Source organism: Equus quagga, chromosome 12, assembly GCF_021613505.1.
Source record: "Equus quagga isolate Etosha38 chromosome 12, UCLA_HA_Equagga_1.0, whole genome shotgun sequence".
In the NCBI taxonomy this organism is placed as follows: Eukaryota; Metazoa; Chordata; class Mammalia; order Perissodactyla; family Equidae; genus Equus; species Equus quagga.
The window spans coordinates 67570142-67587230 of NC_060278.1; the positions used below are offsets into that span (position 1 = coordinate 67570142).

General features: G+C 47.5%; 1 protein-coding gene across 26 annotated transcripts in view; it reads right to left on the reverse strand.

Moving 5' to 3' along the window:
- RIN2 (Ras and Rab interactor 2) overlaps window positions 1–17089 on the reverse strand; it is a 217286-nt gene that overhangs the window by 24203 nt on the left and 175994 nt on the right. For all 26 annotated transcript variants that reach the window (XM_046679289.1, XM_046679278.1, XM_046679290.1 and 23 more), the window contains 5 exons: window positions 16718–16910; window positions 13111–13222; window positions 10184–10256; window positions 4916–5007; window positions 171–1328 (listed from right to left, as the gene is read on the reverse strand). In XM_046679289.1, coding sequence (XP_046535245.1) covers window positions 171–1328; window positions 4916–5007; window positions 10184–10256; window positions 13111–13222; window positions 16718–16910 — 1628 coding nt within the window. The remainder of the gene's footprint in view (window positions 1–170; window positions 1329–4915; window positions 5008–10183; window positions 10257–13110; window positions 13223–16717; window positions 16911–17089) is intronic.

A 17089-nucleotide genomic window follows, 5' to 3' on the forward strand; every position in this document is an offset into this window, starting at 1 on the left:
GAGGTCTGCTTAAGAGCCGAGTTTCCCTTCCAATCCTGGAGGGAGTGGAGTGTGCTGCTGTTTCGAACTCCGGAGAAAACTTCATCCAAAATAACTAACACAGGGTGCACTGTCTTACGAGGTTACTGTATTTTTTTATATTAAAAAAAAAAGGCCAAGGGGGTACTTACCTATTTGGTCTTCAGGGATCAGCGACTCGATGGGGGGGTCCAGCTCCGAGCTCTGAGACAAGTAGTTCTTCACCTGGGTCATGAACTGCCGGATGGTCTGCAGCATGTCCGTGCTGGACACGTGGCACTCCTTGTTCTCCTGCAGAAAGCTCACGTAGTCCTGCACCAGGCACCCGAAGTAGGTGCACTTGTCCCGGGACAGCTCAGCGATCCTCCTGACCATGCGCTTCTCGGGGGTCATGAAGGAGCTGAAGACCCCGCTCATCTTGCGGAGCTGCGACTTGACAAGCTTGGGCAGCACGAAGGAGCCGCTGCGCTTCTTTTTGGACTTGATGGGGGGGGCCATGGTCTCCTGGTCGCTCTCCCCTTCGTAGTCCTCCAGGCTGCTGGTGGTGTCCGCCTCGTAGCCAAAGAGCGGCATGCTGCGGTCGAAGTCCAGCGAGTCGGAGGAGGAAGTGGAAATGCTCATGTCGCTCAGCCTCTGCCGGCCTCCATGCCACGGGGGCCGTGATTCAGAGGCGCCGGGCTGGGCGCTTGTGCAACGCCCCGGGGCCTCCTCCGGCGGGGCCCGCGCCCGCTCCCGCTCCGGCTCTGGCTCCCGCGCCCGCTCCCGCTGCTCCCGCTCCCGCTCCGGGCCCGCGCGCGGCCGGCCGCTGGTCACGGGCTGCGCGCCGCCGTCCGCCTCGAGAAAAGAAGCCTGCTTCTTCAGCCGGGGTGGAGGCACGGGGGCTGGTCTCGTTCCAGGCGGCGCTACGTTCCCATGTTTGTTATGGTTGACTGTTTCTGGCATGCTCGCCGGGGCTTCGGGCCTGGACAGCTGAGGGCTTGTGTGCAGACTATTAATAGCGGGCGGCGGGGGCCTGGGCGGGGGGGACCGAGGCCTCTCGGTGCCATTCGCGTTGGGAGTCCTTGTGCAGGGCCGTTTCAGGCCTCCACTGAGGTCCTGGCTGTGCACTTTCAAGAAGAGAGGATTAATGAAACACAGGGCTCCGTTGGTCTGGCTGCACTCCAGCTCCGAAGGCGTCCTGGTTTTGATAGAATGCACTCCATTTATAAGGCAGAGCTGACGCGAGGCAGGGCAGACACCGTCTGAGGAGAGAGGCCTATGGGGAGGTGGAGGGTTTGGGGGTTTGTTGTCAGCTGGAGAGCTCCAAAAATCTGAAAGTCATTATCAGTGAACACAAGAATGTAAATACAGTACACTCAGGCCATTCCTTCACAAATTAAAAAAAGCACACTTGCATGACAACACACGTCTTTGGAGGGGGAGGCGCTATGCTTGGGTGTTGTTCTTTTTCTTCTTTCTTTTTTTTCCTGCTTTAATTACATTCCTTTACCGGAAAGGGCAGAAATGCTGCCAGGCCCAGCTGTGGGCTCCCTGGAAGGCTCCAGGGGCTTTTCACCTTCAAAGCCCTTGGGAAATAAATGGCTTGGCCAACACACAAAGCCAGCCCAGCCTTTTCCCAGGTGAGGAAAAAAATAAGGGCCATTGTTAGAGTATAAGCTCAGAAAAGGCCATGGGGCACGGGGCTCACAGACTTGCTTTACAAAAGCTGGGTCCATGGCAAAGCACCACCAGCCTTTCCAGTCAACTGCTCCGGGGCTGCCTCGCGGAGGACCTGGCAGTTCCCCTTTAATGGACAGGACTGGCAGCTGGGCCTGGGGGATGTTACACAATCTGCTTGGGATTTTACACGTTCAGCATTAAAACCCTGAAAGGAGGGAAATTACACACATGGGTCCCATCAGCAAAAAAAGACAGCAAAGTTATGTAAATGCTAAGTGCAAGTTCAACCATTTATCTTTGTGGTTTGCTGCCTATCCTTCCCAAATCCTACGGCCTCCTTACCATGGCTCTGCATATTCAACGCTTTGGAGTAGTGCACATTGCTTAATGCAGTACACTGCCTGTGTCTCCTCTGACAGATGAGTCTCGGTTTTCCAGGCAAACGGAGGGAGGCAGTGGTGGTGATGAGTGCTGTCTGTTGTAATTTCCATTTGGAATCGGTTATTCTCTCTCTATAGCTTTGCCTTGTTGTGTTTGCTTAAAATGGGTTCCTTTCCTCTGGGCCAAGAATGGCTGGTCATGGGGGGTTGGGGGGAGGCTGCCACTGCGAGCCCCTGCCCTGCCTTGTCTGTGTTGTCAACGTGCCTGAGACTGGTGCTTGAGTCACCTGCTTTCTCTTGTCCTTCCTTCCCTTCCCTCTAGTTCTGTGCTGTCCAACACGAGAGCCAACAGTCACCTGTGGCTATTGAGCGCTTGAAATCCAGCTAGTGCAGTGGAGGAACTCAATTTTATTTTATTTTATTTTTTTTGAGGAAGATTAGCCCTGAGCTAACATCTGCTGCCAATCCTCCTTTTTTTGCTGAGGAAGACTGGCCCTGAGCTAACATCCATGCCCATCTTCCTCTACTTTATATGTGGGATGCCTGCCACAACATGGCTTGATGAGCGGTGCATAGGGCCGCACCCGGGATCCAACCAGTGAACACGGCCGCCAAAGTGGAATGTGCAAACTTAACCGCTGTGCCACTGGGCTGGCCCCGGAACTCAATTTTAAATTGTATTTAATGTTAATCAATTTAAATTTTAAAACTGATGCTCAATCCAGTTATTGGAAAACTTTTAAGTAGATTCTGAAGTTGGGTATGTGAATCTACTTTCTCGACTGTACATCAAATGAAATCTGAATACAGATCATGTATTCCTGATGAAAATTTAGTGCCTGAATAGAGATGTGCTATAAGGATAAAATACATACTGGATTTCAAACACTTAATATGAAAAAAAGAATGTAAAATATTTCATTAATACTTTATATTACTTATATGTTGAAATAACATTTCAGATATATTACATTAAATAAAATGAATTACAAGAATTAATTTCACCTATGTCTTTTTAATTTTCTTTGATGTAGCTACTAGAAAATTTTAAATTACATATTGGATTGCCTTATATGTGTTTTTATTGGACAGTGTCTCGGGGGAACTGTTCCCATCTTCTTTGGGTCCTCCTCAGACTTCTGCCACTACTGTAAGACTTCATAAGGCTTAGTACACTGAGCTCACATGTACGCGTTCCTCCCAAGTGGACTATAAACCTAAGTGGTGGGGAAGCAGGGGGCTGGACACAGATTAACCTTTGAACCCTTGGTGTGGGGCAGTGTCTGCCACATGGCAGACCCTCCAGAAATATTTGTTGGACGAACCCATAAATGAGGTACAGAATTTTAAAAAGTGCTGGCTCTTCACAAAATGGATAATGTGCACATTGACAATTACAAGTTGAATATATATTAATTAGACTGCATTTGCTTCCGGTTAATGGCCACTAGAGCAAGCTGTTTTTGCCTTTATCTTTGTAGGGCACAAGCGCTGTCCCGGATACTTCCATCTTTCAGCCCTGGCACAAAGCATACCCTGCATGCTGACCACCGCACCTGGAGTTACGGGGAAAGAGGTCACCAGAGAGAACTGAGACCTGGTGCGTGACTTCCAGAGGCCTACAATTTAGTTGATTATATTAACTTAAATTCAGGAAGTATTTTAAACTCTCTCCAAAGGTGTATAAAATTCAACTGCAAGAGATGGCGTAACTTTTCAGTGGGGACACTTATACAGCCCTGATATTTTTTACCAGGATTCTGTTTCCCAATCCTATCAGCCATTTGCCCAGGCCTCAGACACATGTGGCCATTCTTGTGAAGCAATCCCAGCTTCAGAAGGGAAACTGAATCTACCTCCAGGCTTCTCTGAATTTCGCAGGTTCCCCTGGCAATGGCACGCACTTCAAAACAAGTTCTTTAGATTAAGAGAAAAACATGCCAAAGGAGGAACCCATATATTTTTATTTGCTGGGTCAGTATCATAGTTCCCTAGGTCCTAGGAATCCTGGTACTTGCACTTCAGAAGCCCAAACTTCCCTTCAATGACTATGGCCTGCTTGGTAATCTAGCTGAAGACTGAAGCCCTAAAATCTTAAAGAGAATTTCCCCTTCTGATCTAGGAGGAAAACTTTTTTGCAAAAGTTAAACCCACAAGGATTCCCCAGGGCAAGGGGACAAAGAAGTGAAACTGGGTGAGCTGTATGTCCTGATCCAGTGTCAACCACTGCCCGGCCGTGCGCTGCTGGGCGTAGGGGCATCAGGAAAGGGGCGGGAGGGGGGAGAAAAGCCCAGCTGGCTGGAGCAAGGACACCAGGCAGGGTAAGGGATGTGGCCCAGAACACCAGGGCCGGATGATCAAGAGGGGAAGTGAGACAGATGTTACTCTAGAGGCCTGTGCTGTCAAATTCCTCAAAGCCCAAAAGTGCCGTCAGTGCCCGTGCATTCCTCCAGAATAAACCTGGGCACGTGAGATGTGCTGCGCTGGATTCCCCTTTCTATCAAGCACTGCCCTTCCCCAGCAGGATGCCACGGACGGGAAAGACTCGACACTTGACAGAAGTTCATGTAGAACTAGGACTCGGACATTTGGGTGGCTCAAACTCATTGCCGGGAGACACTGTGCAGCTATGGAGTTACCCAGGCAAACCCAGCACCTGCCTCTGAGAGTCGGTTCAACCTTAGACTTAAAAAAGACTCTTAGAAGGTTTGATTCAGGGACCTTGTGGACCTGAAGGCAGAGTTTTGTCATGGAGATGGGTATTATTTCTTGATGTAATGATGTATCATCAGCCAGCCTAACATTGACTCTGTTCCACGCATTCATTTCAAAAGAGACCTGCAGGGGCACCCACTTACTTAATCCCAGCTGGGCTAGTTCTTCAAGATGAGCCTCAGTCTTGGCTGTTGAAATGGCATAAGGCAACTTCAAAGTAAACGGCAGAACGTCCCTGATTTTTCAAAAAAGAGAATATTTGTAATTACATGTCTTGTTTCTATCCCTTGCTTTCATTTCCATCCTCGAGATGTTTCAGCTTAAATTATGTAAAATGTCCCAAGGAGACACCACATCAACCCTAACTGGAACTTATCTTTCCTAGTGATAGGACTGTAGGAATACTATTCCTGCCCATATTAACACACTCGGGACAGGCTGAGAGACAAGCCCACGTGGTTTCAATATCTGTAGCGAGGTCCAAATTTCCTTCCTGGGTAGCTAAAATGTATCTAGAGTTAATATCCACATCGCTAACTATGTTGGTGGATCTGTCACACACATAAAATATTATGTACTAATTTGCTAGATGCTGGGCCTCAACTCCCTGGGCAGGAATGTGTAATCCTAAACCAAGACTGATTAACGCAGTGCCTTACACACTACAGGTTCTCAATGAATATCTGTTGACTGTACTTGTGACGTCTTCAGCCAAAGCCCATGCCCGGTCCTTTGTGCTACAAACAAAATTTCCTCATGTCTTAAGGTAGCGCTTCTCTAACTGTAACGTGCACGTGAATCCCTGGGATCTTGTTATACTGCATACTCTGATTCACAGGAGGTCTAGCTGAGGCTGGAGATTTCGCATTTCTGCCAAGCTCCCCGGCAATGCTGCTGCACCCCCGGACCATGCTTTGAATGGGAAGACAAATCTAAAGTCCCTCATGTAACAACCCTTCCCCCAAGCAGCGTGGCGCCATGTGTAGACCGGCAAACACACGCATTACAGCATCGCAGACCAACAGGCCCAACAGGAAGGAGCTGAGCTCGCACCAGGGTCCTTCCAGGGCCAGGCGATAGAGTCACCACTAGTAAACACATGGACCACGACCTCCTGCTTTCTTTGAAAGTGTAAAGGCAGACTCAATAAACATTTGTTCATTTTCATACACAAGGGTTAGAAAGTTGCTCTAAGCACTGGGGAGTACCCCACAGGGCTCAGTACAATGCCTCGCCCCGTACACACAGGGAGAAAGTGTGTTTTGAATAAATGAATGAATGGATAATAACAATGGTAATTTATCCGAAAAGGAGTTCTTCTTTCAGTGGTGGAATTAGTCTTACAAAGAAAGAATTCATTCATTCATTCAACAAATACTTATGGCCATCTATGATGTGCCAGACATTGTTCCAGGTGCTGGGAACAAAAGAGACACAAATCCCTGCCTGCATGGAGCTTCATTCCAGTGCAACAGACAATAAACAAATATGCAGTTTATAGAATATATGAGAAAGGGATGTGTGCCATGGATAAAAATGACGTGCAAAAGGGGAATAATGTGTTCAAGTGTGAGAGTCGGCCAGGGAGCGCCCCATGAGCAGGTAGCATTTGACTGAAGATCTAAAAGTGACCAGGGAGTAAACCACAAGGGAAAGAATTTCCAGGCAGAGGGAGCAGCAGGTACAAAGGCCCCGGGGTGGGGGAGGGTCTGGCAGGTATGAAGAACAGCAAGAAGGCCATTGTGGCTGGGCTGGAGTAAGTGAGGGACAAAGCTTGGAGCTTCTGCCTGTATTTTGCCTACACAAGATGCCCTGAATATTTCCATTGAAAACAATAACTATCCCAAACAACTAGTTGTTTACAGTAAGATTAGGCAACATTCTAGGCTGAATCAGATTAAATCTGGATACCGGAGAATTCTGGAACCCTTGACGTTGTTGACAATGAGTAACAAATTAGTCAGGTCAATGCAAAGAGCAAAACATGAGAAAAATGTGAGTGTGTCACCAGGGCTCTGATAGCCGGCTTCACCAAGCCTAGGAGCCGGCAGCCAGGAGGTGCCTCTTTCCTGAGGTGGCAAGCCTGGGTCACCTCCTCTTCCAGGAGACCCTGTTGTTTGCCCCCAAACGTTGGGAGCATCTCCTTCTTGTCCACTCGCATCTGTTCTTGATGAAGCAGGTGGCGCCCCAGGGGACGGCAGTGTTTGTAAAAGCTGCTGCTGGACCGGGAGAGGTGGTGACCCTGATACTAATCTTAGTAAAGATAAGGGGAACTAGAACTTTGTAACGCCAAAACATCATGCTAATACATGTTTCTATGGCTGTCCCAACTTATTTAAAATCTAATTTCTTTAGACAATCTGAGGGAAAAGCCACATATGACAAAACCAAGCTATTTTTATGGTAAGCTTTTACCTTGCCCAATGCAGTACCTGGAACCTAAACATCACACCACTGGTCTTGGTTTTTCTTAATGACATACATGACAGGAAACCACACCTGTCATTCGCTAATGGGTGGTTTTAGGCCTTAATCTACTAGAAAATTAGATGTTGGGCATGAGTCCTCTCCTGCTGTGCCAGCCAAGGGTACATTCAGTGCCTCCTCCTCTCACACACACACACGCACAAAAGGGGCGCTTCCTTCTTACCTATGCCCTGTTAAGGAAAGGGGCTCGATTCTAAAACTTACATAACAGACAAAATAAAGCCATCTTAGGTATAAACGTTTCACCCAAGAGTTTTATTACATGTACAATCTAGATTTTCTTAATGTCACATGTCCTATTTCTGAAGGGGAGGAGACTAACTTTATTGAGCACCTACTATTGCATTGCACCAAGCACTGTAACTCATGTGGGGCCCCTTGCGCCCCTGGGAGAGAGCTTCAGTGTGCCCCATCCCACAGGTCAGGCGCACAGGAGGACATCGATGAGGAGGTCCCTGTTCCCACTCACAGAGCCAATGCAGGATGAAGTGAGGATGGGAACCCAGCTGTGTCAGGCCCCGCGATCTGCGGAGCTGTGCTGTACAGTGGGAAAACATGCGCTTCAGCATCAAGGCAGGCCTGGGTTCAAATGTCCAATATCTGCTACTTGAACTGAATTGTAGGCAAGCCTCTCACTCTGTCCGAGCCACAGTGTCTCCACGATCCTAATTTCAGGGCTGCCATGATGATTGGAAATAATGTACGTATGGTGCCTAGCACAGATATAGAAAGCCCCTGAAATTATAATTATACTTAATAATTAATCAGTATAATTTTTATTTCCTCTAGCTCCTCACTACCCAAAGAGTAGCTGTAGGACCAGCAGCATCGGTCGGCCTCATCAGCTGGGAGCCTGCTGGAAATGCAGAATCTCAGGTGCTGCCCTACACCCCCCAAATCGGAATCTGCACTCTAACAACATTCCAGGTGATTCTAGTGCGCATAAAAGTTTGCAAGGCAGTGCTCTGCTCTACACTGATTACACCAAATTGGCAGAGCTATTAGGCATTGGTGGTCAAGGTTTGTATCACTATTTGTGTTCTCAACTATACTTTTCAATGTGTCTTCCTGATGTGGCAAATCGTATGCATATTGATCCGTGAACTCTCTAGTCTAGTGCATATGGGCATATGCATTCTGTGTGAAACCAGACCTGACAATCTAATCACTTTCTCTCTTTTATTAATAACCAACTAGAACATTTCAAAAATATTTTGATAAGACTGAGTCAGATCAATTACTGATTACTAAGTACATAGATTTAGGTAAATGAGTAACATATAGTGTAAAAAGAGAAACAAAAACATCAAGAAACTTTGCATTAAAAAAAATAGGACAATGAATCTCAGGTCTCCCTAATCAGAAAATGTCAACGTCAGGATTTTTCTGAAAGCACCTTATATTGGTACCATGCTTTGTAGTTCACAAAAGGCTTTCATGTCCTTTATCTCCTTCAATCACCACACAGCCCTGGACAGCAGGTATTCCAGTCTATACCAACACTCGGGGGAGAGATGGTATCTTTTGTGCACTGCTGCCAAATACTGTTCTATAGGGCTAACAATCTTTCATAACAACAGCACAATCATCAACGAGCAAACTACGAAGAATAAACATTGGCCAATGTCACCTCTGACTGTCATGTCAGTGTTGAAATTCGCTCCCAGGGACTGGTCGGCCTCACACTAGCCCAGGTGTGGATCCCTGGGGACAGTGGGGGCTTCCTAACCGACCTCTTCTCTTTGGACAGCACTTTGCTCACACGGGCCAGGGCTCCTGCCCACCTCCAGGCAGGTGGCGTGCCCTCGGGGGCACTCACAGGGTTCTGGTCCCATTCTAGGTGAAGCCCCTCGGTTTCTTCCTGCGGGTAAGTAGCGCTGGATTCCCCCTCAGAAAATGCCTCCTAGCCCTCAGGCCACTGATTGTGTGGCTTCAGATGCCCTGGGGACCTCCGGGAGTAAACAGGTTAGTGCCTGCTCCCAGAAGGGTCTACTCCAACAGGTACAACGAATGTTTAACTCAGTCTTTGAGAAATAACTTGACTCTTAAATTAATATAAAATAAACCAATCCCCAACAAGCTTCTCAGCCTCCGAGTATGATCACAGGCTGTGAGCAGTGATCTGTGGAAACAACCCTAGTAACCATGCCCATCCCACTGGAATGGCTGCAACAGATCCAGAAAAGCACAGGAAGCCCACTGAGCTCCACTCCCTAGGAGGAGCCACCGTCTATCTCTGCAGAGAAAGGGTTGACTCTTAACCACTGACACAACACTCAATTTGAAAAACTGTTATGGCTAGACACAAAGAAAAAACGCTTCCACAGCTTGCACCCTCCTGAGCCCCGTTAACAGAGGGGATTTTGGCTTAACTTCACATGGACTAAAACAGTCGCTTTAGTTGTGAAGAGGGCATGAGCACCCAGCCGGCCTGAAGGACAAGGATACAAGATTTATGGGCTGGTTTAAGGAACCCACATTTCTAGAATGAACTGCATCCCTTGAAGAGTTTCAGAAACATTGTCAAGGACCTTAAATGTTACAGGTTTGCATCACTGATCCCTTTCTGTGTGTGCACGCATGTGCATGTATGTGTAGGTGTGTGCATGCGTGTGTCTTCTGGTGCTTGATAGGTCTAAGTGAAAGGAGCCATGGGAGCAGCTTGAAGACATGATCACATTAATTGATTTCATCACATTAATGAGATTTTACCTTTGAGGGGTCAGGGTAGTTGTTTTGATCTGAAGCCCGGCACAAGGGACTTGGTGACCATTTTAATTCAGTTGCCAATTCTTCCAGGGACATCTAATAGGAAGCAAGCCTCCCAGATCCCTCTGCCCCGCTTTAATCAAGAAACCTACAGGCTGATTATATTGCACACACCAAGCAGGTGCTCGAAATCATAAGAGACGAAGAGGCCTTACCTGCTGATGCAGTAGAAAGCAATGAGCCGGAATAAATCCGCAAAACTGATTCCTGAGCCTTCCAGGGAAAAGGCTGGAAAAGAGAGATTTCAGAAAGCAGCTGAGTGTCCCTGAGTGCGTCCCGGGAAAGGAAAGGCCCTCCAATGCCGTGTGCTGCATGCGAGGACAATCTCTGTGCTCTCAAACCACTGTGCGGCTTATCAGAACCAGCTGCGAGGAGGACGTGTGTCAGCCAGGAACAGGCCAGTAAAGAGTCGATGGCCCAGAAGCTCAGCCCCTGACTCATTCAGAGCACATGCTCCGACGCTGGGTAAACAGACCGGCACAGACTCAAATTGCACAACTACCTTTTTTTCAAAGTTCAGAACACAAAGTTGGGTGGGGGTCAAGGGGCCAGTCTGGCTGGAGTGAGTGACCATCAGCACCTGACAGGGCTTGGGGAACACCAAGGCCCCCAGTGTCCTTGACCCTCCAAGGATGGACCTCCTGGGTCACAGTCCTCTTTGCCAAAACAGGTCACCTCCGGTAAAGATGCAAGGCAGAAGGTGCACAAAGCTTGGAGGATAACACAAGGTTTCCAGTAATCAGCTTTTGGTTCAATTCAGTATGAAAGATTCTAAAACCCATTTGCTTAGAGTGTCCCCACCCACCACCGCCACTGCCACGTGCACAAGCTTCCTAACGAGAAGAGATATCCTGACAAGATGGTGTGCCCTTTTGTACATCTTCCAAATGGTGCAAGACTGGTTTGACTCCAACTTAGATATCTGCCAACCACTCCTCATGCCATCTCAGCTGAAATGTCACTCCTGTAGTCACTCTTCCAAAAACATTCCAAATAGCCACAGCTTTGTGAATATTTCCTCATTTCCTCAATCAGATGAGATTTTTCTTCCTTTTGTAATATTCCATGTCCTCATTTATTTTGCTTAGTTGCTTATGTTGTATTATTTTGCTTATTTAGTATTTCTGTAGCACTCCAAAACACATCTGTGCCATATACCATGACAGACAGACACACACAAAGACAAACACACACACACATGTGTGCCACAATTTAATGAGTTAAGTGGGAGGAAGCTCATTTGGGGCAGGTTAACGTCTTTGAGCCATGGTTTTCTCATCTGTAAAATGGACAATAATACTTTCGTTGTCTCCCAGAAGGGTAGCAGTGGGAACTGAAATTTTAAAAAATGGAGTAATTTATGTGAAAGCCGTCTATACAAATAGGAGGTGGTATATAAATACCACATTAAACCACATTGTCCAGAGGTTATGACAAAATATCTATGTTTTTATAGCAAGTCCTTCCTCTCTCAATCCACCTCAGTTGGCAGGGAAGGCAGGGAAGGGGCCATCACAGTAGGACCAAGGCCTGTGGTGACGAGTTATAGCCAGCTCAACGCTTTGCTCAGATTAGCTCTTTTGACCACTTTAATTCCCCTGGAAAGGAACAGGGAAGTGATAGAAGTCTTGACAAAATAGAGAGGGAAAACCTTTAGCTGAAAGGGAGCTAAGATGAGCACCAAGAAAGCTTTGAAGTACAAACGCTAACTCACTTACTGCAGGAGGCGAAGGAAGGGGCCTCCAGGCTGACTCATCGTGGTTAACTCTGGATATGAGAAGGGATCGGAAACCCAGTTAGATCTATCACTTCTAGTCTAGCAGACTTCAAAAGCCAACTCAGCATTGCCTTTTTTGACTTAATATTTAATTTATTATTTTTAAAACAGTGGTTTGAAATCTATCTTCTGATTACATCCTACTGTAAATAAACTGGTGTGCATCATTCACCAGCTTCAGTGACTGCGCATGTGTCTTTGCACATGGAAGTTGTTCCCTGGCATCAGCAACCTTGGGAGACCTGGAGAAAAAACATCGCGGGGCGTGGGTTTACTGCTGAACCTGAGGCTGATCACAGAGGCTGGCAGGTTTCACTTCTGCTGGAAATGTCTCCTCTAGACTCAGGGAAAGGCCAGTGGCTCAGTGAGACTATGAACTCCGGCCGGAGGGTAACCCCACATCTGCCCTTCAGTTGATGGCAACACCTTGGGTTTCTTCAAAGGCAGGGACTGAGGCTTACTTATGTCAAAACTGAGAAGCAAGTGAGACTCCTGGTTTCGGTGTTCTATTGAGACAGTCAGTGGATGGGCTTCCAAACCTGGCTCTCCAGGCCTTCACACCTCTGCCTGCTAACCTGTGATTTCGGGGACACCTTCCCCTTTGGGGCCCAGAGCCAGCTTCCGAGACTTTCTTGGAGGCTGGCAGTACATCAGAACTGTGTGTTCCCTTTTCAATTCAAAACTTATCCTCCCAAGACTTCACATTTCCAGTGACCGTGGAATAGCGAAAGAAAACCAATGCTATTAAACACCACTCTCCCTTTAAAACTTCAGCCAGTTAATTTTTTCAAAGGGCTGGATTCTGCCTCTGATTAGCTGCATTTCATAGAAGACTGAACAGTGATTGCTCGGAGGGAACATGTCTGCTCAGGATTATTCACGAAGATCTGCAGACACATGCTTTAGCATCATATCCCATTAAAAGGCTCGATCGCTGCAGCTTGCCCTGCAGCTTAGTCATCAGCAAACCTGGGAACCAAATCCATGTTCCATGTAACTGGGAAGGGGGCGAGGAAGGCAACCTCTTTTAGGCCCCGGCCGTACGCCAAGCAGTAGGTTGCACACTTTGCATACAGGCCGTTTAAACTGTTAACAACTCTCTGAGGTTACTGTCACATTATACAGAGAAGAAAACCGAGGCTCCTAGGAGATGTTACCTGCCCAGTCATTAAATGAACAAGTGGCAGAACCAGGACTCAGACCCATGTCTGTCTGTCTCAAAGTGCAGGCTCTTTCCACTTCCCCTTCTCAGGAGACCCATGGCCCTCAAGTCAACCAGGACCTAACCACCCAGTGACCACTTACTGTATGTGCTTTCCTTTATGGCAAATTCCTTGAGGGGGGCTCCAAATTCACAGGGCAGGCGAAGGGAGAGGACTTTCTTCTGCATTTTGGTGGATTTACGAACCAGGAAAATCTAGCAGAGAGAAGAAATTCAAGCTTAGGAAACAGCCAGACAGTTGGAACCTGGACATATGATTTCCCATATACCCAACATCCATGACTAGAACCCCCTTCATGGCTAAATTGCAAGGCTCAACACAGGACACTCCACTGCCAGAGAAAGAGGCCATCAGCGAGCATGCCACAGACGCCTTCCTGTGATAACTAGCTTCAAAAGAGTCCGACTTCCCTGTGACACAACGTGCTCCATGAGGCCAAGAGCTCCGGTAGTCTGCAGAAGCATTTTCAGTTTGGTGATTGTTTTACAGCTCGTGTTCCGTGTTCCCTAGCTGTGTCTTCTGTGGGAATCCTGGCTGATGAAACCTCCATCTAAACACAGTAACATGACTAAACCATAGACACAGAATTGGGAGTTCACTGGCTAATTTGGCTCATAGGTGTATTTACAACAGAAAATTGAATTTGTTGACAACAGTGAAAAAGCAGAAATTTTTGTTTTTCACGTTAAAATCTGAATTTCTAACTTCTCATGGAAAATGAGATGATATGGCAGGACCATGCATAGCAACAACCTGCTGGAGCCAGAAAACAGCTGCTCCCTTAGGGAGGTGGGCAGGCGTGCTCCGAGGTTCGCCCCAGCCAGCACTAAGGCTGGCGGTCCATTTGCTCCTGAACAACCTACTTTCCGACAGCTCCCTCCAGGTTCTAACATTGTCTTCAGACACATGCTTTAAGCCAGCCCAACTCCCAGCACAGATCTCAGGACACCATTCTGGCCTCCATCACTGCAGAGGCAGGTGTGCCCTGTACTGCTCTGCACTGCACAACTCCAGGGGGCACCATTTACCTAGACCACAAATCAAATGGCGCCCCCTAGAGTGTGCGGGGCAGCAGGCTGGCTGAGTTCTGTTCCCTTCTGCAGTACATGACCCTTCTCCAAGGAGCCTATCCTGTCCTGTTTCTTTACTTCCCCTCTTTCCTCTACATTTGGGCACAGTACTCTCTGCTCCCCTACTGTTCTTTATTTTTTTCCACCTAATCTTCACTTCTCTCCCAATGTCCAGTCAATAGCTTCTAAGAAACTATTTTTTGGGAGGATAGGGGTTGTGGGAATTGGGTGTCTGGTACGGAATGAAACCAAAAGACCTTTGAGTTCTCTCTTTTTTCCCAGCACTCATGGGGAGGCAGTCATGGGATTCACCTAGTAGCCAGTTCTGGGAGTCAGTGTCTCTGGGATACCCTAAAATTGTAGCCAGTGCTTCCTAAATACTATCTGATGGGTAAAAGCCCAAAGCACTGCTGGGAGGCAGCTGTTGGTTGGTAGAAAAGAAGTATTATTCCCTTATGCCAGTGGGGCTCTCTTTGAGCCTTGGGTGTCAGGGAGAGCACAACCTCTAGGCTTATTTCCTGCATGTCCGCAGCCTTAGATCAGGAGTCAGGAAAGTATGGCCTGCAGACCAAATCCATCCTGCCACTTGTTTTTGTAAATAAAGTTTTATTAAAACAAAGCCATGCTCATTCATTTCCTTATTGTCTATGGCTGCATCTGTACTACAAAGCAGAGTTGATTAGTCATGACAGAGACTGTATGACCCACAAAGCCAAAAACATTTAACTCTGGCCCTTGACAGAAATAGCTTGCCAACCCCCATCTTAGGTTGTAGAATAATTAAGGGTGGTGGCACCACAAGGACCTATGCAACCACGGTTGGTCTTTCAAACCTCCCTTCCTCTCGCACCTGCTCTTCCTTCTCTTCAGCGTTCTTGCTTCTCCTGGTGCACTTTGGCCTCTTTCTGATCCATGTTGCTCTTGTCCTCCCCCTGCCCTCAGCCTGCCAATCTTGTCAGGCAGGTCCTGTTCAGGGATCAAGCAGGCAGACAGAGAGAACACCCCGCCTGACTTGTTCCCCACCTGGTCTCAGCAGGAATGGACATGCCGACACCAGGAGGGAACTATTGCCTAGCAACAGGACAACCTCTGTCTTCAGAATTTTTTGTAGAAACGCAGGAGCAGACAACTCAAACTCCATAAAATGCGTGCCTCACAGAAGGGGGTCCTGATCATACAGACCCAAACTAGAGGCTATGACCCGGCATGCTAGTCAAGGAATTTTCACAAAGATGATCAAATCTGCGCCTGTCGCCCTGAGCATGTTCCAACAGAGACCTCGGTCCTGTGTGTTTCTTTTTTGTTTTTCTTTTTCTTCTCCCCAAAGCCTGCCCCCTACCCCAGTACATAGTTGTATATTCTAGTTGTGCTATGTGGGACGCCGCCTCAGCATGGCCTGACAAGCGATGCCATGTCTGCGCCCAGGATTCAAACTGGCGAAACCCTGGGCTGCCGAAGCGGACCACGTGAACTTAACCATTCAGCCATGGGGCCGGGCCCAGTCCTGCCTGTTTCTGTCATATGAGAAACAAAAGCTCACTTACTTATAAGTCAAAAGTGATAACAGACAGGCTCCGACTGATAGGGAACTCAAAAGTTTATTTTTGTGCCCAATTGTTAGGAAATTCCTTGACCAGCTACTGATGGAATTTTCTCCTTGCCTCTCCATATATTTTAGTTTCTATTTCTTGTGGTATTGTTTCAAGTCTTATTTTATCTGTGATTTATTGTACTTATCCTTTGTTGGGAAGGTGTACACCAGTGCTGTCCAATAGAACTTTCTGCAATGATGGAAATGTTCTATATCCTGCACCATCCTGTATGGTAACCTCCAGCCACCAGTTACTAGTGAGCTCTAAAATGTGTCTAGTGCAACTGAGGAAGCGAATTTTTAATTTAATTTAATTTAATTTAATTTAATTTAATTTAATTAATGTAAATTTAAATAGTCACATGGAGTAAGCAGCTACAACACTGGACAGCATAGGATAGACCAATCATTGAATAACATTTTTTTAGGAACTTCTATACAGTCGTGAAGTGGTCTTGATTAAGAGACTGGTCTTGCGTGGCAGTAGCTGAAGGAACCGAATTGGTCTTTGATCCATGTGGAAAGCCACTGAGAAAGCCCAAGGAAAAGAAGATTACATCAGCAGTCACAGAAGACAAGTCTATGGACATAGCACTTTTGAAGGGTGGGTCTCAAGTTGGATGGCTGGGCCCTGGCAGGGTTCCCAGGCTCAGAATGAAAAGAATACAGCAGGGGCAACTGAGGACCCCACAACCAGGCTCATCCTCAATGTTGAGTCTCAAGAAGTCAGGCCCTGGGCCTTTGGGCAGCAGCTCTTCCTCACTACCAGATGCCCTATTATCCTCTGAGTCCTGGACCTCCCATGGTAACCAAGCAGATGAAGACAGAAAGACAAATCCTGAAGGGCTCTTTTCCTTAGAAAGCTGCCTCGGTACTGTCCAGAATTTCCCTGCATTGCAACCCAGGGACACACCGGGAACCACACTCTGTACAGGCTGGGAGAACTTTCTGGAACTCCAAGTCTTTCTCTTTGAGGAAGCAGCAGCCCTGCCTGCCTCAACCTGTCTCCCTGTGGTTCTGAGTCTTACCCCTGGAGGCTGGGACTGTAGGACTTGTGCTGCCTCCTCCTCACTCAGACTCAGCTGCAGCCATATCGGGTGGGTGTGGAGAAGGCGGTCCAAAATGCTGAGCCTGTTGGAGAGGCTGTCATAGCCTGAGTCCCGGGGACAGGGCTTCACATCCTTTTCCTCGGAATAGCCATCAGCCTTCTGTCTTACCATGCTAGGAGAAAGAGAATTGGCAGGGGTCAAATGTCTGTAGCACAATTTCCCTAACAAGGATACCATCCTACGACCTCATAGGCCAGGCCTAGCATAGCACATGGCCCAGCTTGTCATCGCCACCGCATTGTCTTCCCCTCAGACTGAAAGCTTTCTGAGGGCAGACACCATGTTATATTT